Raw genomic sequence first — 22,098 nt, forward strand, 5'->3', positions numbered from 1 at the left:
TGTTCAGGAACTGGAAACAACATAAGTGATGTCTTTATTTCCTTTTCCTCTTTCCTCCCAACTCAGTTCTACTATTATTGTTTCTCTGCATGTGGATTCTGGTCTAGTCAACTGTGCTTTGGTTCCTAAATGGGTTGGCCATGGTGCTGCTGTGACAAACCATCACTCCTGCAGAAGGTAGCTCAGGCTGCTTTATGAGTTAGGATAAGCTCCCATAGACTTTGTCAGCCTTTGGCATCAGAACACTTGGCAGAGGTTTGTCATTGCCAGCTGAGGCAATGGAGATAATTTGTTGAAACCAGAAAACACAACTGAGAAAGGAATAGGATTAATGAGCTTTTGAAACTTTTAGACCAAAAAGTATTAATTAAGCAGCAGATCATTAAAAATACTCTGATATTGGCATCAAAACCTGTAAGTCTGCTTCTCTTGTGTGGTTCCTAATGTGTCCTCCATGAAGGTAGGAGGGGGAAAAAGAACCCTGAAAAAATAAAGGGAGCAAGGGGAGAATCACCTTCAGACTTGGAACTCAGAAGACATTTAATCATTCTTTCTCTGGTTCTGAGTTTCTCCCAGGTGAACTTAATGTGCATGTTACTTTGCCTTATCAAAAGACAGGTAGTTTGTGCCTTTATTGGGGTTCAGCATTGTGAGTAAGGTGTAACGGAATAGCTTGACCAGTTTGGAAGGGAAAGAAGTTGCCTCAAGTTGCTTTTAGCATCTTCTGTAACATGTTCAGTGCTTCCATTGTTCCCTCTTTCACAGTGTTTCTTCTCTTATAGGCAGAAGTAGGATTCATGGGGTTAATCTAATCTACGGAATGACAGGAGGCTGCTCAGATGTTCAGAATGGTATATTTTTATTTACACTCAGCTTGAGAACTGTGATGTTATTTAACAGCTTAGGCTACTTCAGCTTTAATTATAAATGGTGATACCATTGTATTCAAACCTGTGCTTAGATAGTTGGAGCCAAACATTCTGCTAACAGATGAGGAAAGCTGTGTGGTCATCTTCTTTGCTGCACCTGATGGCAATATGGGAGCCAGCAAATACAGTGGTGCAGAGCAAGGACCTTAGATTTAATGTTTGCTGTTGGACAGAGCTGAAAACTGGCTTTTTCTGCTGCTGGTTAAAACATTTATCACAGAATCACTGAATGGTTGGAGGGGACCTTAAAGCTCCTCCAGTTCCAACCCTCTGCCACGGGCAGGGACACCTTCCACTAGAGCAGCTTGCTCCAAGCCCCTGTGTCCAACCTGGCCTTGAACACCACCAGGGATGGGGCAGCCACAGCTTCTCTGGGCACCCTGTGCCAGCGCCTCAGCACCCTCACAGGGAAGAACGTCTGCCTAAGAGCTCATCTCAATCTCCCCTCTGGTAGGTTAAAGCCATTTCCCTTGTCCCATCCCTACATGCACCAGGAAAAGTCCATCCCCAGATTTCATGTAAGCCTGTTGAGGTATTTATTAGACTGTAGGTATTTATTTAGAATAACCCAGTTTAAGAAGTTACCTGTACTTGGCTTCTTTCTTCTTAAGGTGACTTTCTGAACACTTCTCAAACCACTAAATCGTGTAACTAGCACAGTTTTCCTCGTCTTTAATAAAACCTTTACTAATAGTGGAGCTGGAACCACAACTTACGCTATGGATCACATTCTTTTTAACAAATAACTGACACTTGTAATGAGACAAGCTCATAATTAAAACTTGGTTGCAGGAAGTAAGTGGAAAATACTAAAGTTGATCTTTTCACTTTCTTTAAAGCTGACGTGTCAGAAATGTGCACTGACTCAGAGCACCTCTGAATCATCCTATCAGCGTGTGGAGGAGTGATGTATATGCCATACCACTGGGAACTGTGGAATCAATTCCCATTGCTTGCTTCTTGATACCTAAGAACAGGGCTCTGAAGTTTCAACTATTTAAATATATGCAGTATCCCAACTACTCTGCTAATGGATGGTGGGTCTGTGGCACCAATGAATCTTGAAGTTAATGGAGACTAAGAAGGGATAGAAATGTCATAAGGCAGATTTGACCTGAATTTGTTACTCTTGTTGTGCAGAGTACTTGAGAGTAATAAATCTTGTCAGCGCTGGTTTAATATTGGCTTCCTCCTCCCACAAGGCAGAAGAAATGCTGCTATTGGAATAGCCATAGGGTCTCCATCTTCAGCAAGGAAAGAAACAGTGGTCAGTTATATGACCTTTTGTGATTATCTGTCCTATTTTCCTTTGAACAATAGGTGAAGGGAAGCATGCTGTTTGTCACTCTCTGTGAGCTGCTGTGTCTGTGTTACACTTGGACAAGAGTTGTTTGCAGCATGGATGGATAAGAATAAAAACAAGTCTGTGCCCAGGCTGTGGTGTGGACATCCAAAGGGAATAGCAGAGGCAAAAATGGACAGAGAGGACTGACTGTACCTCAGATGTGCTTATTAAGACCATTTAGGGAACTCTAAATATGTGAGGAAATGTTTAAATTTCCCTTATGTGTCTTGATCTGTGGCTCAGTGAGGACATTTGCACGTCTTGTCTTATCTGACTTTTTTCTTTGGGGTTTTGTTTGTTTGTTTTCCCCTATTCTGCCCTTAAACTAGGGAATGCTGCAAACTTAAACTGGTCTCTTCACATGTCTGTAAGGGATTAATTGTTCAAGAAAGCAGAGGTCTATTTCAGGAGCTGTCACACGTTCCTGAGGCTCCAGGCAAGTGGACCCTCATTTGTTGTTTTTTCCTACTTGCCTCTTTCACCAGCGTGTGGAAGCATCACCAGGAAAAGGGGGTGGAACTTAAAGGATGCATTTATTTATCTTGTAATACTTAGTGCAAGTCAAGTCTGGCCTTGAACACTGCCAGGGATGGGGCAGCCACAGCTTCTCTGGGCACCCTGTGCCAGTGCCTCAGCACCCTCACAGGGAAGAGCTTCTGCCTAAGAGCTCATCTCAGTCTCCTCTCTGGCAGGTTAAAGCCGTTCCCCCTTGTCCTGTCCCTACAGGCCCTTGTCAAAAGTCCCTTTCCAGGCTTCTCGTAGGCCCTATTTAGGTGTTGGCTGGGCATCTCACTCCTGCGGCACAGAGATGTTAGTTACTGTTCGTACTGTGCAACACCATTCTTTCCAGTTTTCTATCATTGATAAAAATCGTTATGGTATTCCATAAAGAAAACACTTGAAGCCTCTACTGGATCCTCTGTGCAGTTTGTTAGAGCATCAGAGCAAAAGTAAGGGGGAGAGGCTGGCTGGGGATAAAAGGAACTGAGTGTGGGGAGAGAGAATAAGGGTAAAGATGGAGAGTGGTGTACTTGAGGGAGAGAAGAATAAAGGAGAAGAGCAAGCAAGGAGTAGGATAATAATGGGAGAGGATATGGAGGAAGGAGAAGAGTCCACACTTACACCTTAGGATAAGGAAGGGGTGTTCTTTTGTCTAGGAGGGATGTACGAGAGAAAAGAACTGACGGGTTGATTCTGCAGCCAAAATGCTGTTGGCTTTCCTAAAGCATCTAGACCATAAGCAAGACCTAACTTGCTTTTTGCAAAACTTGAGTTGTGTTTTAAAGCCTTTCTGCATCAGACTGATTTTTTGATTACTCATTTGCAGGTTTCTGTTTCATCTTGGACTGTAGCCTCAAGAGATGGGAGCAGGGGTGGGAGTATTATGAAACAAAGTGATTTGATTATTGGGGGGGGGTAGGAGGGTGGCAGCTTTGTTTTAACTTAGCAAATTGTTTAAAAGCACAGGCAGATGAAAAGGAGACAGCTAATCCAGTTAAGAACAGCCACTATGGGTTTGGATATTGATTTCTTCCCTCACTCTGTTGTCTTTTAACCTTGTTTTCTTACAGTTTTAGAGAAACTATCTTGAGCTCTACTCAGCAAATAGAGGATATGAACAAAATCGCTTCCTTTAAAGAAGCAATTGAACTCCTCTTTTAACTTGCCACTGAGTTTTCTTTCTCCATTCCTCAATTTCTCTTAATCTTCATTGAAATAGAAACTCTTTTAGGTATGACTTTTCTGCCTTTTAGCCTAAAATGATTGGTCTGTGTTGTTTTTTTTTTACATACTTGTTATCTGTTTACAATACATCTAATGCTAAAAGGTGTATTTTTAGCTGGCTCAGTAAAATAGCTTGCTTGCTCGCTCGAGGAGTTGTCATAGCAGCAATCTTAACAGATAGGCTGATCCTATTTAGCTTTTGCAGCCAAAGAGCGACCGTTAGGCACCAGTTTGACAGTTCTGCAGTGTTTTTTCTAAAGATGGAAATTGTGCTGGTGGTGGGGAATGTTTTTTTTTGGTCCTACTTTAAAATATTGCCTTCTGTAGGTGTGTGGAGTTTGATTCAACCCGTCTATTTTCATCTAGCAGAACTTGGGGAGAACTTTGAACGCGCACACACGCAGCATGTGAGATCCAGGATTTGAGGCTTAATTTGTAGAAGCTTGGAAATAAATGACACAGTGCAGCATATTGCAAAGCTGCTTTGATTCCTTTAACAGCCATAAGTGTTCTGAAAGAAAAAATGCCAGACTAGGGAACAGGCTCATGCATCGTTTATTCAGCTCTGGTTTTAAGTTGTGATAGATGGGGTAAATACAAGAACTTTAGGGGTTAGTTTTGAGGAGCTGCACTGCCTGGATTAGGTGATAGCTTAGTGTTTTACTAATTCCAGTTCTTATTATAATAGGAAGGAAAAAGGTGCTTCTGTATTGACAAGCAGAGGAATGGTGTTTTCAGGTGAGTCTGTAAGATGACTCTGTAAGGGATCTCTGTAGCTCTGATCTGTTAACAAGTTTGGTTACTCTTATTTTACTGTGAGGAACTTCTACTGTCTGTATCTTCCAGTCAGATGGTATTGGGCCCAAATTGTTGTTGTGGGGCAGGAGATTTATCCGTCAAACTCTCAAGTCTTTTACTAGACTAATACTTCTAAAGACTCATTAAAATACCTAAGTTTAATGCTAACAGAAGGGTTTGGGTGTTGTTGGCTTAGAGTGCTTCAATTGTGATTGAGAGTCAAAAAGTCTGTTTAGCCTTCTAATTGCTTCTTTCCTTCTCCTGTTATACTTGTTAAAATATATTGTTACATAGGAATGCAAACCATCATGTCAGGCTTATACACTCATCTCCAGTGAGTCCTGGTAACTTTCATCACATACCTCCCCGTTTGGGGTTGCCCTGGGAAATACTCAGCACGTTGCTTTCCATGCTTGGTTCAAAGCCAAGCTGAAAGTGGCACAAGTGACGTCCGTAATTCTGGTGTGGATTTGGTGTTGCAACCACTGTTTATGGACTGGTATGGAGATATCTAATAAATGAATCTGGCAGAATCTCCCTGCAGAGAAATGAAATGCTGAATACCAACAGCCATTTCAATGTTCAAGTTATATTACAGCTTTTGAGTGTCTTAAGGAGCTTGATGCAGAGTTCTTACTGTGGTCCTATCACCCAAAACTCCTGCCTCTTCACCTTTTTACTTCCTTGCCAGGCATCTGCTTTTCCTGAGCACTAATGTTCATCCAAGTCTACTCATCCCCTCAAGCCTGTTAACCTGACCAAGGATTAGTTTTAGTCTATCTTCAGCTTCCAGGTTAGCAAGTTGAACCAGCTCAGCAAAGGGCTTGTTGAGCAGCAAAGCCCATTGCTTCAAGGTAGAGACTGTAAGTAGGGGGTAAGCAGATTTGGATGGAGAACTGAACAAGACCAAAAGCATCGAGACCTTGCTCCCCTGGTAATTGTCATCTGTACTGCTGTAATCTTAAGCTACACAACCGTAATGCCCAGAGCTTTGCAATGCCATGGCTGTTTGTGTGGCTGGATGGAGGAACTAATACGGGTTAATCTTGGAGGGGGTAAGTGGCAGGTTCATTTCACACACATCTTTCTCCTGGCTTGCACGTGGCTGTGCAGGTCATTCTGCTAGAGCGTGGTTGGCAGGGAACAGAAAAGGTGGAGTGAGGGAATGGTAGGACTGTGTGTTTTTAGCAGTGCCTGCTTATCCTGCTTGAAGTGTTCCGTTAAATTACAGGCTGAGAGTTGTAAATGGGTTGACTGTTGTCTGCTCTTAGATGAGACCTGTTCCCTATCAAGACTTGGAGATAAATGTACTGGACAAATGAAAGAGCTTTCTCTATTAATACATCCAATTGGTGGGTTTGTCACATGGGGCAGGACCTGGTTCCCTGCTGGTTTGCAGCATTCGAAAGGGAAGGCAAGCAGCTAGATGTATGTCCCTCTGTTCAGATGGACCTGGGGATCTGTTTCTGTCACTCATACTCTCTTTTGTTATTTCAGGCAAAGTCGTGCATTTGTCATATGTGTGGTGCCCACCTGAACAGACTCCACTCTTGCCTCTACTGTGTCTTCTTTGGCTGTTTTACAAAGAAACATATTCACGAGCACGCAAAGACAAAGCGACACAATTTAGGTAAGCTGTCATCCTGGTGCTTTTAACTCGCTCTGTTATCCCTGTCACTGCCAGGCCAGTAAGGTAATATGGCAGGGGGTTGGAATTGGGTTGGTCTTAAGGTCCTTTCCAACCCAAACCGTTCTGAGTCTGTATTTTCTTGTAGACAGATTAATTTTGTTTGTATTTTGCATTAGTTTGGTGGTATTGTTTTCAACTTGGTGCTTAAGCTTTCACTTCATCGAAGACAAGTTTTGGTTCACAGCATAAATGTGAGTTTATTACTGTTTAGTACGTATGAATTAATGTCATATATAGTGCAAAAGAATAAACTTGGGGTTATTTTTCCCCTAAGGGTGAAAACTGGTGGGTTTAGTGCCTTGAACTAAAGTGTTTATTTCAGAGAACTTTTATTTCAGGAGGTCGTGTTCCCTTTCTTGTTCTTGCTGAGGTAAAAACCACCATTCCTCTCGCAAAGAAGACTAATCAAGTAACAATCAAATTTGTGCCTTTTTTTGTGGATGGGTTTGTTTTATGCTTTATCTTGTTTTTCTTGGGGGGGGGGGGGGAAGAGTAGGGAAAGAGGGTTGTGACGGGTTTATTTCTGTCTTCTTGTTTCCACTGGGGTTAATAACTGAAGTAATAAAGGAACAGTTTAATTCAAAAACTTACTCAGAAGCTCTCTGGATGTAGTCCTGGGCAACCTGCTCTAAGTGCTTGAGCAGGAGGCTTGGACAAGGTGAACTCCAGATCCCTCTGCCAACCTCAGCCGTTCTTTGAACAATAACAAACCCCAAACCAGCCCTGTGTGACCATGTTTGATTGGCTTTTACAGGATGTAATCTCAAGGAGGTTTTGAAACCAGTTCATTAAGTGAAGTTACTTAGGAACCTTTTCCAATGCAGAAGTACAAATTATTCTAGGTAAAATCTGTCAAAGGATTTCCAGTAAAGTGTATATAAAGGTGTATTAAACCCACTTTTATTCCACTCTAAGCTTATGGCCAGGTTTAAGATGTAAAAATCGACACCACAGACAGTATTTGCCTGTTTCTCTGTGGATACTATATAAACACTGTAATATTTTTACCACTAAATGTGCCATATTGATGGAGAACCTTTTAAAAGAGCTTTACGATTGCACATGTTGTGACTTGCTGTTTATGTATTTAGGAAGCCTCAATTCTTGAAGTTATTTTTTGTGCAAGGTGTCTGTTGTAGTGAAATATCTTCTGTTTCCTTAAAGGAAAAAACCCACCCTGAATGGAGGAGGGAGGTTCTTTGAAGATGCTCTCTTGTTTCAAGACTGTTGTAGTTATTGCCATGGTACTAGACAATTAAGGACATGTCAGATAAGGTACTTCCCAAAAGGAGTAGCCTTTAGATAAAAAGGGCAGAAGTTAATTATACCCGTTGAAGCACAGAATAAAGTCTGGTATATCATCCCCAAAAGGATTCGTTTGCAGCTAAATATAGTGTACTCTGCAGAAATCCACGTAATATGAAGATTGTACAACTGCCTGCTTGACTTCTAGTTTTGGAGATTCCTTTCCTCTATATTTTTAATGTATGTTTTGGTGTTTAATTTCCAGCTGAATGCAAAATGAGCTGTAAAAATATCTTGGTGGCTTTGCCTAGTGCTTTGGGTTGCTTTTACTGCTGCAGTTTTCATTGGAAGGGGGAAATAACATCTGATAGGCAAAACCAAGTGAAGTGCTTTGAGATTTCAAAACGGACAGGGATTATTTTAAAACACTTGGTGACTTTTTGCTGAGCCAACATCGGTCTCCATGGAGACCAGCAGGAACTGCACACTTAATCACAGCTTGGAGAAATATCATTGATTTCAGCTCTAACAGCTGTCTGAGCACTGGAAGTGATGGTTTTGCAGCTAACTGACTCTGTGTTTCAAGAGGCTTCAGGATCAGAGCCCAGTGTGGTTTTAAAAGACATCTCTTGTTCCCTCTGCTCCCCTGAGCAATAGACGCACTCTGAGCTTATAGAAATACCTGTGCTCTCGCATCTGCTTGCCTATTCAGTGTCTATTAATAATGCTGTACTCTTAGTGTATTCTTTGATGTGGGTGACAGGTAGGTGAAGATCCAGCTATATGAGCTGCTGTTTTTAATCTCTGCATTGCACAGTCTCTGTTAGTCGATCACTGTGAGAGGCTGATATTTCCACTGGCTTGGGAATCCTTAATGCAATGAAATGTCTTTTATACAGGTGTGATATCCTTTAGAAAAAGGTAATAAGACTGACCTTTCCAGGACTTTGAAGACTTGGGACTGTTCAAACTAGCCTTTTCTTGTTCTCTTTCGGTACTGTTGTCTTTCGTGTGTAGGCATCCCGTATCCCCACTAAATACATGAAAATGGTATCAGTTGAAAATACTCATGGGTATATTCTAGGATTGCTCAGAGAAGATCTGTGTCAAAATACTTTCTAATACTTGAAGAGAAGGAGTTACGTCTGTATGAAACTCATGACAGGCACAAGGTTCAGAGATACTGCTTAGACTGAGGAGGGCTAGGTAGTCCTGTGATGAGAACTAAATAACCTCATTGACTGCAAGGATAAAAATGAGATGAAATTTGATAATAGAAAGTACAAACTCTTTGTACTTGAAGATAATAGTATCCTCGTGATGGCAGCCAGAGGATCATTTCATTGGAAGCAGAGGAGAAGGAGGAAAGCATTTAGGATATACACATCAGCCATTCCTCATAGCCTTTAAAAATACCTGCTGTTCTAGGATGTGGTGTGCAAAGCATTGCAGGCAAATTCTCGTGTGTTCCGTGATGTGCATTCCTATAGCTTAGCTCAAACTTGGAGCCAGACTGGGCTAGTTAGAAGGCAGCATGTATTTGTTCATTGCCATTGTCTGCTGCTAGAGCTGCTCTGGTAAGTGCAGATAGTTGTGAGCTCCTCTTGGTGTCAGGAATGACTCCTGGAGAGTTCTCTGTATGTCTGGAATATTCTTAGCTCTCAGCAAGCCAGCCTCCTGTGCATTCACTTGCTCATTCTTGCCTCAGACTCAACTAGTAACTTCTGTGCAGTTCTGCATCTTACTACTGCTCTTGTTGAAAACAGTGTTTTGAGGTAAGTCTCCATTGTTGATCAGAGGAGAATGTGCAGATGAGTATAAGCAGTTTGCATTCTATCATATGGAGCAGCACAAAACTTGGTGTCTGTGATTTGGGGATCCTGCCCCCAAATTTCTGTGGAAAAAGACCCAAACCAGAAAACAAACAAAACAAACTGAAACGAAAACCCAGCAGGATTAAACAGGGAGTATTTAACAACTTTTCTTCTTTAAACCTGAATAATAGTTTGTAATATCAAGAGAAGGTGCTTTAGGCAGGAGGATTTCACTCTTTTCAGTTTTCAAAGGTTTACTGCATCAGGGAAGCTCTTGAAGGTTGTGGGGTCAGAGAAAGGCAGGGACAATACTTAACAAAAGGCAAAACATAATAGGAAGTAAAGGGTAACCTGAGTGTAGGCATGCTCTGGAGTATACAGAGTGTGTGCACACATAGTAAGTAGTGTGTGTGTATATGATACCTGTACCTCTGAATGAGGTCAAAGAGCTGGAGCTAATATTCTGCCCATAATAAAATAACATAAAATGTTTGGCCAAACCGTGGTTCCTCTAAATTCCAGGTCTGGATGGGGTCAATGGGTATCTTGGAGACTTTAAAGCACAACCCACAAAAACGCTTCTTATCTGTTGGCTGCTGGTTTAAAAATAGAAGAAGTACATAGAGTAGAACAGTTTTATCTCAAGTATTAGGAGAAGAAAATACCCTTTCTCTTAGGTACTGCTGAGCTGTGGCCAGTGATTTAATATGTGTTAGAAGGGTGGATATTTGATGCTTCATTTTTGGCAACAGAAGGACGTTTGGCTTGTGTTTGGGTTTGTTTTGGTTTTCATTTTTTCCTCCCTCTGAAATGAAGTACGTGCAACTGCATGTACTCAGTAGTTCCAAGGTAGGTTGGACACCATATAGTGATTTAGTGGGATCAGCCTTTCTTTTTCTTCCTTTTTTTCTTTCTTTTCTCCCCCTTTTTTCCTGGCCCATCCCCCTTTTATTTTTCCTTTCTGAAGAATCTCTGACTAGCAGAGCTGATAAGACTGTTGTCACCTTGATAGAGACTGAGAGGATAAGGGAGAAGAACGAATACCCTTTAATGTGTCTTCTCACTAGTTCCTGGCAAAATCCAATATACATGTTGGTTGATGCATCAGATGAGTCTGGTATGTTTGGGGCTGTTCTGATTAGGTTTCTTGGGTTTTTGGGGTGTATTTTTTGTTTCTTATTGAGATAAGTAAAAACATTCTTACTGTTATCAGTAAACCATAGTATCTTCCAAGTTTAGGAATTCTGAGCTGTGGTGCAGGTTCCAGGTGCCAGGAGGACAGGAGGAAAACAAGCGGATACTTGTATTAATACATCAGGTACAAGAGCAAGTGAAGAGCTGGAGTTTAGCAGATCACTTCTTATGAATTTAAGACTATTGTCTTAAACTGGTTTAATATTTAATGTTTAAGGTGAGAAATTAGGGAGCATGAATTAGTTCAGGATGCTTACTTAAAACACTGTCTAAAAGAATTACTGCTGTATTACAGAAGTAGAATAGAATCATAGAATGGTTTGGGTTGGAAAGGACCTTAAGATCATCTAGTTCCAACCCCTCTGCCATGGGCAGGGACACCTCACACTAAACCATCTCACCCAAGGCTTCGTCCAGCCTGGCCTTGAACACTGCCAGGGATGGAGAATGCAGGTGACTTGCATAGAATGAGTTGCTTTCAGGTTGATAACATGCCAAGATTGAGTCACAGAAACTCACAATGGAATTAACTTCCATACAGGTAAAAACTGACCTCAGTGTGAGTTGCTGTATGTTTCATTGCACTTCAATGCACCCAGTGTTCTAAAGAAGATGGTACGAAAACATGATTCACAAATCTGTCATATTTGATGGCTGTCGTATATTATGGTGAAGCATCCCCTTTTCATCTGAGCCACGTTGGTTCTGTTCATCTGGGTTGTTCTTAACTGAAACATAGCAAGTTTCTTAACTGGATGAGATGTGCACACGCTGGATGTGGCACGTTTCCCTGCTTTCTTACATGTTTTTAAGTTCCCGTTATCTCTGGTCTCTTAACATTTTCACAAGGATGTCAGTGGTTATATTTGGCAAAGTAAAGCACTTGGGCTTAAAATAAACCACTTTCCTTGGCTCCCAGATAGAGTTTGAAGACCTTTTGCTGCCTGAATTTAAACTTTCACCCCTGAGCTGTTGTCTTTCCAAGCTTACTGTCACTTGCACCAGTAGATAACATTGCTCCTGTTATGCCCACGTGAGCTTCTGCGATGCCACCTTGTTTCTCCATCAGCTGATAGCTTTATTTTTAAATGAATATTGAGGTATCTTGACTTTCTCTCTTGTGTTGCAGCTGCTTAGAACTCTGTGTATGAAGAGGTATGAGGAGATCTGACTGGAAGATAAGGGTTGTCAGCATAGAAAGTGTAAAAGCAAACTTCCTGTGAATTTGAGGCCCATTCCTGTTAGGTTTGTGATCCCAAATCCTAATACAGATGAGATTTTGTTCTGTGTGCATTCTCATCCTTTACTGTCATAGTGGTTTGTACTGAATCCTCTGGTCAGGCTGTAGAGCTGAGTAGAGCTCGGAGAAGAGCTTCCCAGCAATTTAGTTTTCACAAGCCAAAACGTTTTAACCTGTTGATAACAATGAGGTGAAATTTGTTGCTTTACATGGACTTTGTCCTTTTGGTGTGCTGGAGTTTCTGCTAGTTGTAACGAATCGCTTACTTTGGAAGAGTTTCTGTCAGTGAGTCCGTCCCTTCTGTGGTTCCTTCATTGGGGACCCTCTGCTCAGCACCCAACAGGCCCTGTGGACTGGCTGTGCACATCGTGCTCCCCGCAGTGACTTGGTAGTGATTATTTTGCACTTTGCCCTAAAGAAAACATCCTTTTTCACCTCAACACGACCAGAATAAGAAAATTGAAGTATATTTCAAGGAGAAAACTCAATTTATACTGATCGGAAACAGTAAACTTACACACTTTACTAGGATCCTGAAATTGAGCAGCCGTGTTTTGGCTCTCATGAGAAACTGCTGCCCTTCCTTTGTGCTGTAACCAGGCCTGTACAGCTGCCTTGTCACTGGTGTTTGAGGTAATTTGTCCAAAACCTATTGCAGTCTTTTTAATGACATTGAAAGCATTGGCATATATACAACTCTATTGTTCACTTAAGTATGCTGGAAAGAGGACATTTGCTCAAGAGTCCTTAATCAGGCTCTGGACAATTACAGCTCTTATTCCATCAGTGTTTGTGTTAGACTTTCTGGCTCTTTATATTAGAAATTCATTCTGCTCTGCACAAGTGGTTTGTGTAGGGTGGTCTCTTGTTGGTTTTGATCTTGACAGCTATACTTTATCATTTGTGCATGTAGATTCAGAAAGCTGAGAAGAAATCCTCTGAGTGCAGGTTACACCTACCCATTCTTATACTGAAAGTATTAGTGCTCACAGAGTCTTCCACATACAACATTCTGCCAGCCCTGTTTTGTTGTTTGGAGGGGAGAGGGGCTGTTTGTGGGATCTTTTAAAAGAATATATGGGGAACAGGATTAGACTTCTGTCTTTTGAGACCATATTTCAGATTTCCAACGGTTATTCTTTGTTGAAAACTCTGAATAACTGGTAGTGCAGAAGATAATGGATTAAATAGCTATATAACTCTCATACTATGTAGCCTGTGATATCCCCCCCCCCCCCCCCCCAATGCAGTTGCATAGTGTTGTTACTGATCTTCCCTGCAGCCAAAGTTCTTATCCCCTTTTGTGATACTCTGCTGAAGGAGCAGAATTCTGAGCACAAGGGTGAAAATTGCAGTGTTTAGACATGACACCAGGTAACACTTGATAGACCTTATCCTCTTCCAGAAACTGATGGTGATCCAGATAGGCAGAACAAAAGAATGAAGCAAGATACCAGACATTATGCAAAGTTGCTTACAGTAATTGTTTTTGATTACTAATGACTTGATGTAATCATTGAAAAAGTGATTTAGAAAGAGGAGGAAGAGGAAAAACAAAGGCACACAGGACTGAAGGAGAGTGGTAGGAAGCTGAGAGAGGTTTAGAGGCTGTGAGAGATGGACAAAACATGGTTAGAAAGAAACCTTACCACAAGCACTGACCCACTAATGGGGGAGCACAAAGACTTCACCTTTGTTTGCCTGGTGAGACCAACAGCAGAATTCCAGCTGCGTGGCATGTGGTTTGGCTTGCTTACGACTTCAAAGCAATTCAGGGCTGTTGCTTGCAGGCCACCTAATGTGCTAATGGTTTCCTTTGTTTAATACAAGTTTCCACTGTGGAGAGATTATTTTAATAATGCTATTTATCTGGAAATAAAAGGAATTTGGAAATAAATGGGGCTGTACTCTTGAGGGGGAATGGTGATGTGTTTCTCAGTTGGCTGCTAGATGCAGATTGTGTTTTAGTAGCTGGCTGAGAGTTTGCTAGTGCCCACTGAATTGGTTTTATTTTACTTTGTGGCTTTTTTCCATATCTGTCTGATGTGCAAATAATTACTGAAAATCAGCAATTTTCTATGAGTAGTTTCCACTTCCTTCCTTCTTCAGTGTATATTGAAGCAAAATATTTCCCAGTTAGCTGATCCATTTAATTTCTTGGCTTTCGTTTCTTTAGGGTTGTGTAAGAAAACTACTTTGAACAATGGACAAAATTCTTACATCCATTCTAAAAGAGTGTGTGAAATGAGAGTGAGCTGTGTAACCTGTGGAATAAACTACTCTGGAAAAACATTCCCCTGCACAAGCATCTTTGAGTCTTCAGCTCTGTCCTCTGTTCAAGCCTTCATTTGGGTTTTAAATAGGTGCTTTCTAATTATTTTAATGGCTTTGAATAGGAAATACTGAAGTCTTAGAAAAAGGCAATATCAAACTTACATATCAAGTCTTATAGTACTAGTTGTGCACGTGTTGTAGTCAGTCACTGTAATTATGCCTTTTGGTTACTTACGGCTTCGAGGGGTATATTGTGAGTTACAACCAACTTGAAGGCAGTGAATGATTTGTTGTCTTGCACAGTTTTCTTGCTGTACCAGAAGCAATTGAATAGCTAATACTATAACTGGAGAAGAAATCAGGATTTTAATGTCTCTTTTTTCTTTATCCTTCAGATTCTAAGGTACAGATTTTACTCTTTGTGAACTGCTGAGAAGAAAGTGCCTGACTTGGAAACCTGCTTTAAAATGTCTTCTAGTTTATAAACTCACGTCTTTTTTTCCTTCCTCCCCAACTTCCCTTCTGTTTTGCAGCCATAGACCTTTTGTATGGGGGTATATACTGCTTTATGTGTCAAGATTACATATACGACAAAGACATGGAACAAATTGCCAAAGAAGAACAACGAAAAGCTTGGAAATTACAAGGTTTGGTTTTCCTGCCTGAATTTCTTGTTTCTGGCTTTAATCATACCTATCCCTCCCATTTGTCAATGGCAAAAAACCAGTAAGGGGAAGAGAGAGCTCTTTAGCAACAGTAGTGCAGGCCATGGGAGAGAGAGAGATGTCTAGCTGTTACTTTCCAGGGGTTAGACTGTTAGTTTAATATGTGCACCACACCTAAGTGTAGCAAAACTATTTCCTTTTTAATGGCAAGAAGAGATAAAAATACTTAACATTAATAATGCCAAACACCAGAGTCAGATCTGTATCAGGTAGAAAATGTACCAGGCTGCTCTTTTAGGCTTATATAGGCAATAAATCCGTTCCCCTCACATGAATTTCCACCCTTGTGTGTGATTTTTTTTCTTTTTAATGACTTCCTTTTTTTTTCTAATAGAACGTGCCAGCTTACTTACACACCCTGTGCTTTCATGGTACACGCACAGTATCTATGTAGAAATATTGACACACAAAATATCTGTACCCACATTTGTTTTATTCAGTTTGCTTTCCCTAATTTTTTCTTTTTTAGCCTTCACCCCAACAGTGGTTTCTCACTACCAGTGTACAATGACAGGTAAGAGGCGTGGGCTGGCGACGCACTTCACTAACAAGCGTCCCTTTGCTGGTTATCCTGCCATTATAGACATGAATCACAGTTACAAATGCCAGTTTTAATCGTGCCAGTTGTTTTCCTCTTGTTTGGATATGTTCCAGTGATTGAATAATTACAGCAGACTTGATTTCATATGCCCTTTCCTTGACAGAACTACTCCAAACCAAACCTTTTCTCCCTGTGTATTTTTTGGAAAGGAAAGGAAGTAGCATTTATCTTAACCTGAGTAGTTTCTAAGCATCGGTTATAAAAGCTTGTCATCTTCCATTTCCAGTGACCTCCAGGGGGTATGTTTTCTTAAAGTGGGAAAGTGTGTATTTGAAGACAGCTGACTTCTGTCTAGTAACGTCTCTTACCAAATCCATGGCATCCTGTTTCAATGTGACAGCCTTAGTCAGGGCTGATATGACTTCAAACCATTCTTAACCTCATTTCCCATTTTAAAAATAGCAGCTAATGTGGTATTAAACAGAGTTTTTCTGATGGCATATCAAAAGTATAGCTGCTGTTATTTAGTTCCTGCTGCAGATCTCATTCTATTTCCTGCTTATGCCCATTTTGAGGGAGTTGAGGCACCAAATTAGTTAACTACAACAACATAACGCTTCTTTGTGATGCTATAGAATAGGAAGGACCCTGGTTCCTTATTTTTTAATATATAAATTCAAAGACTAATTTCTTAATTATCTTATTCTTGACAAATGATGTATTTGTGCCTTCTGGACTGAGATGCAGCCAATTGTCCTCCAGTAGACCTCAGGCTGCTCTAGCTTATATTCTAGGGAAAAAACAGCTTTAAGAGAGTTAATCTTCTTGTCTTGGACCAGAGAGTTGTGTGGTGAAGGGAAGAATCACCTTCTCTGTACTGGTTAACTGACTCATGAATGCCATACTATATATGAATGTTTATTCATATAAATATGCACACTGCGTCTTCTGTGTCCATAGACCAAATCTGTGATGATCAGTGAAGCTATAAAATGAAGGAATACACAATCCACTTTAAATGATTGGCGTACACCATATAGATAGTGTTTCCTTTCAAGTCATGGCATAAGACCTTTTGTTTTATGGTTTTTCATCACGAAACCATGTGTGTTTCCCTACAAATTTAAGTAAGGAATGGGAAAGGGAGATACATAGGAGAAATAATGGAGAATTACGTCTCTTTTCATCAATCCATTCCCTCCTTCCCATAGTGACTCAAGTTATCTGAAAGATTATAAAGGGGGATGAAACCCTTCTTCCTCCAAACTGAGTGTCAGGATTAGTTCAGACCCCAGACTGAGTGTCTTGGTTTTATATTTCTATCACAGTTAGTTAACCTCAGATAGTGCTGGCAACTTCAGAAGTGAATCCAGTCTGCAAAAGCTGAGATTGGCTTAAAAACTGAAGTGTGAATGCTGTGTATTTTCAAACTTGGATCCACAGTGCTTGAAGGGTGTTAGTATATACTTTAATAGATGCTCACATAACAACACGATGCCTGGAGAAAAAAAAACAACTTTAAGAAAACCCCCAAATATCATGATTCATTTCATTCTCTTGTAATTTTAACACTTAGTGTGATGAGTCCCCGTGTCCAGCTGTAGTTCAGGGTTATATGATATAACTCTGAACAAGTCGCAACTCTACCGTTGTTTTTTCCCCTCTGATTCTCTTTTAATAATGAGGGAGGCGTGAATACACAGAGCCCTTCGTTCTAACGAATGCTTGGATTTTGGGGAGGGGAAAAGGGGGATTTGCTCAAGTCTGGCAAAGTAACCAATCAATATTAATGATTACTTGCAAAACTGACCTGTATAAACTAGAGCCTTCATCGCCTTTTCCTTCCCTCATCCGTGTGTCCCTGAGAAATGACAATTTGTGTATTTGACCTAATAAAGTGAATCCTTGGATGGAGATTTCACATGCTGACTTGAATCTCTGGCTGCTTTAGAGCATCGTTTTCAAAATGATGAATTTTTGACTCTTAGAATGCTCCTTTCCTTTAGTTGTAAATGGTAACCTGTGCATGTTTTGTTTAAGGTAGATTATGGTGGAGTTTCTGGCATGTTTGTGGCTGGTGTTAAACCTTGCATTAAACCTTTTTCCGTCTTTGTGGTGGTTAGTTGTGTTTTGCTTTTGTTTTAAACACCAAACCACTCCTAATAAATGGTGCTGTCTTTTCTCACTCGTTTTCACGAGTAATAAAACCTCAGTATTCATGTTAAATTACACAGCTGGAACAAAACACTTTAATATCTGTCTCTGACTTAACTTGTGCCCTTTCTAATGAAAGGCTTCTGTAAGAAAGTTTTCTGTCTGTTGTGCTCTGTGTGTGTTGTGGCATTAACTTCACCTGGTTTTCTGTTTGATTTCATTCCATTTTAATTGAGCAATATTTGATTCACCCAGAATCCTGCAAAGTAACGCAGGCTGTCGTGTTTAACTTGTCTTGAAGAGTTGCTCTTGTGAAATGCTTTGGTCCCCATCCTCTTTAAGCTATATGATTATATATAGATATATATCAAAATATATATGAATAGTCCCACTGACATATGTGGAACTACTGCATGCCTAAAGCTGAGTGCAGATGCGTTTCTGGGTGTGAGTTTTGTTACATTTGATTTAAACCAGGATTTAACCATATCCAAGGGTTTTTTACTACAAGGCTTCATCCCACTGTCAGATAACACTGTGTTTGGCCACGCTTAAACTCCAGTGAGCCCAAATGCCAGAGTTGGGATTTTACAGCTGGCCAGTGCAATAGCTGGTACTAACACTGTGTTGAAAATGATGTTGAGCTTTCTTTGCCATCCAATTCATATAAATCCCTAAGGGAGCATTACAAACACGAAAAGGGTTGCTGCAGACATCTAATCCAAAACTTGTTGCCAGCCAATGTTCTGTCATATGTGAACTGTCCATATGTGCATCTCTGAAGTTGCTTCATTTGTCTGCCTTTGCCTTCTGTATAGTGTATTCAAAGCATTGCAGCTGTTTTATCTCATCAATCGGTTACACAGTAATTAGTTTCCTTTTCTGTTTTCCTGGGTGTGGAGCTTGATGCTGAACCTTGGATAAAGGAAAGGGACTGTGTGATTCTGATATTTTTTCTTATGCTTCTCGCATAATCTCTTGCTGAATCAAACCAAGTGAGAGATGGGTGCATCCGTGTAAATAAGACTTTTCTAGTCCTCCAGAATGTGAAAATGAGACCTTTTCTTACTAGAAGCTGGAGGGTCAGTAGTAACTATGAATTGAACAGTTTTGGGTGGGTAGCTTCTGACAAGCAGAGCTATTTCTGAAAATGAAGATCAAAGAGCTATTAAAATTTCATGCACATTATGCAGAATGTGTAAGCCTCTAGCTATGTTTTCTGTTCTCCCTCTTTTCATATGTATGATTTATATTTTCTGTAGCACAGCACTGTTTCTGCTCCATGCATTCCGTGAAAAATAACTCCTAATTGACTTTAATCCTCAGTTTTAGAATAGATTGCTTGTCATCTTATTAGTTTTAATGCCAAGATGCTTTTGTGACTCGCTACAATTGACCCTGCATAGTAATTCCTCTGTGCTGCGTAGAACGCTGCAGCAGTACTTAGCTGGTCAGCACATGAGTCTTCACTGTTGTGTTGTTCTTGTATCAGGTTTACACTGCACACAACTCTGTGCTTACTCCAGATCTGTTCTCCATACTACTAATCTGACTCATTTTTACTGCACTTTCCTTTGAACAAAATTAATGTATTGGAAATCAGTGTTGGTGTTTAAAGGGAGTAATGACAGATTTTAGCTGCAGCTCATGAGAAATAGTAAAGTAATTGGAGAGGTTTGGTTTGTTGATGGGGGGAGGGTTGTATGTAAACCTACTACTAACTGCATTTGTAGGTGATCTTAGATCCATCAGTGGAGTGAGTCTCAAGTGCTAGAACTTGCTAATGTCTAATCCTACAACAGTGGTTATAAGGAAAGGTCATACTTTGTAATGATAAATTCTAAGACATGTAACAACTGTTTAGTATATCAAATTACTAAATACTGCTATTAATCTATAAAGATTAAGCCTGTATCTGTCCATTAAGTTGGGTCAGTTTTGATCTGTTTAATAAACTGTCAAAGCTTTGGAGAGGAGATTTCATGGTTATCCTGTATCTTCTCCTGAAATCATATAGTGGTTCTGTCACTTGACCTCCTGAGCACAAAGAAATGCATTTTTGTGTAATAGTGGATTTATTCTTGTGCTGGAATTTCCTTTTAACTGAAAGGAGGATTATAATCCAATAATGGAAAACTTATTTGGGCTAGGTATTCCTTATAGGTAAAGAACAGCTTCTTTTTTCTTGAGTTCTTACTTGTTGGAAGATTGATATCTTTCTGAAGGGCTAAAAAGAAATTGGCTTCTTGCAGTTGTACGTAGATTGAATCTAACCTAATGGACGGGATGTTGAAAGCTTTTACTTGAACCGCGATTTGAATCCTTTTACTAAACAGCTTCCTGAAACTTTCTTTTTGTCTGCTTAGGCATTGGAGAGAAGTATTCAACATGGGAGCCAACCAAACGAGAGTTAGAATTGCTACGACACAACCCCAAGCGGAGAAAAATAACCACAAACTGCACCATAGGTAAGTTCTAGACATCCTTTCTGAAGCTGATCCTCAGCCACTCATATGGTCAAAATCCTGTGGTGGTGTTTTTGTCCTGTAAAGGTTTTTTTCCCTGAGGTTATTGTAGTGGATTTCCTAAACATAAGGATAGCAACATGAGTTTATTTCACACTACCTTGTTCTCGCTGGAGAAGGATATCGGCTCTGTCACTTCAGGTACTGATGATGAATCATCTGTGGAACAACTGTGAAGCAGAATTGGTTTTTTTTACAAAATGCCTTTAAAGACTTCAGCAGAAATCAGTGATGTTAGTTCAGCTCAGAGAACCCATGCCAAGTGTATGAAGGGAAGTCCTGTAGCTGAGATGTATCCTTATCTAAAACAATCTATTGGGAAATCTGGTTTTAGGAGACAGTAAGCACAATGATGTCTTTCTGCTTCGTGTTCTAACTCTAAATGGAGTCTCTTCAACGTCATATTGACTCTGAAAAGAGGTAACTTATTCTCCAGTGTGTGTCAAAACAGCAGTCTTGAAATGTGTATCAAACATTTAATGTTCTGGAGTTCAGTAGTCTGGAGCAAAGATCTCTCTGAAATGCTAACATATATCTGCTTATGGATGGAGAGTATTTGGGTGAAGATGATGAAAATGAACAGTGTTTTGCAATCTCTTTCTGCTGTCTTTAGGGATTCGGGGGTTAAAAGTAGCTTCCTGATAAGGGCTGAGTTTATTGGGCATTTTCCTGTGCTGTTAAATGCACAGTAATGTTTTAATGGGGAAGGTACAAGGCTGAAAATGTAGCTATAGACACTGGAAGCAGGAAACTGTTTAAAAAGCTTATTCCTGTTTTTTTAAGCCACTAACTCTTACACGAACACATCATGCTTTCAGCACATTTGCTATTGTCCAAATACACTGAACCACAATTGCTACAACTTCCTAATGCCATGTTTCTAATACAATAAGTCATGATTAATCCAAAATGTGTGTATATTTATTTGGAACAATGGACTGAGCAGCACAGAGTAAGTTGTGGTAACTTGAAAACACATCTAGAATGGTGATTTTAAAGGGACCTATGCATTTGCCATAGTGAAACAGGAAGGACAGCTGGAAAAGCATGTGGACGTTGAAAACAAGCAGCCTAGGAAAAAAATCACTAGGCAAAGATTGCTTGCATCATGTTCACATTGTGTTTTATGAGCCTCCAGTATATGCTGTAAAGGCTGTTACCGATTCCTTAAGATAATAGAGCTGTACAGGGGGAAAACAAGGAGTTTGATAGAATTTTGAAGGTGAACGTGACCTTTCTGAAGAAATGAGGCCCATTTCTGTGTTTCCCTTTGCAACTGGAAGGAATGCTCTGCCTACTCTGAAAGGATTTTACATTTTCCAGTCCGTTTCAAGAGGCCGTGTCTGGTTGCGTGTAATCTCATACAACGCCGCACGGGCGGGGGAACGCGCATGGAACACAGGGGACAAGGGAAAGTGACTGATCTCTTTACTTCTGCAGGCATGCTTTTAAGAATCTCTCCTCCTGAGCCCTCGAGCTGGCTATGTGCTGAGACTTAGAAAGACGGGAGAAAAAAAATCAAAGCACCCAAGAGACATAATGCAGTTTGGGCTGCAGTTAAAAGCAAACGAGTAGCTTTCTTTCACAAAAATACATTGGGGGTTTAGCTGGAGGAAGAAAAGACTTGCATTGTCCTTGAGCCTTTTCTATCTAACCTGCTGCTAAATATATATCTGCTTCAGAGTCCTTTTCCCTTCGCTTTCCTCACATTGACTTGTCTGTTTGCAGTTTCAGATCAGCGAAGAGCCTGTATGTAGACTGAAATGCTGCAATTATCTGGACATGCTCATTTCTCTCTTTTTCTAGTACTCAATTCTTTTGACATCAAGTTTTTATCAATCCCATAGCAGATATTAGTGAATCCAATTTATCTTCTGAGGTAGGTAAATGGCGCAGAGG

At 40.4% G+C, this 22,098-nt stretch overlaps 1 protein-coding gene across 3 annotated transcripts in view; it reads left to right on the top strand.

Moving 5' to 3' along the window:
• Positions 1–22,098, top strand: part of USP22 (ubiquitin specific peptidase 22) — a 100,536-nt gene that overhangs the window by 31,736 nt on the left and 46,702 nt on the right. For 2 of the 3 annotated variants that reach the window (XM_061473904.1, XM_061473906.1), the window contains exons 2-5: positions 6,295–6,427; positions 14,788–14,901; positions 15,449–15,493; positions 20,041–20,142. In XM_061473904.1, the coding sequence (XP_061329888.1) occupies positions 6,295–6,427; positions 14,788–14,901; positions 15,449–15,493; positions 20,041–20,142 (394 nt within the window). The remainder of the gene's footprint in view (positions 1–6,294; positions 6,428–14,787; positions 14,902–15,448; positions 15,494–20,040; positions 20,143–22,098) is intronic. The other variant, XM_061473905.1, reaches the window with a different exon arrangement.

The sequence above is a fragment of the Pezoporus flaviventris genome, unplaced genomic scaffold (genome assembly GCF_033815535.1).
Source record: "Pezoporus flaviventris isolate CSIRO_AGI_PZ_B2104156 unplaced genomic scaffold, CSIRO_AGI_Pfla_v1 ptg000078l, whole genome shotgun sequence".
Lineage (NCBI taxonomy): Eukaryota > Metazoa > Chordata > Aves > Psittaciformes > Psittacidae > Pezoporus > Pezoporus flaviventris.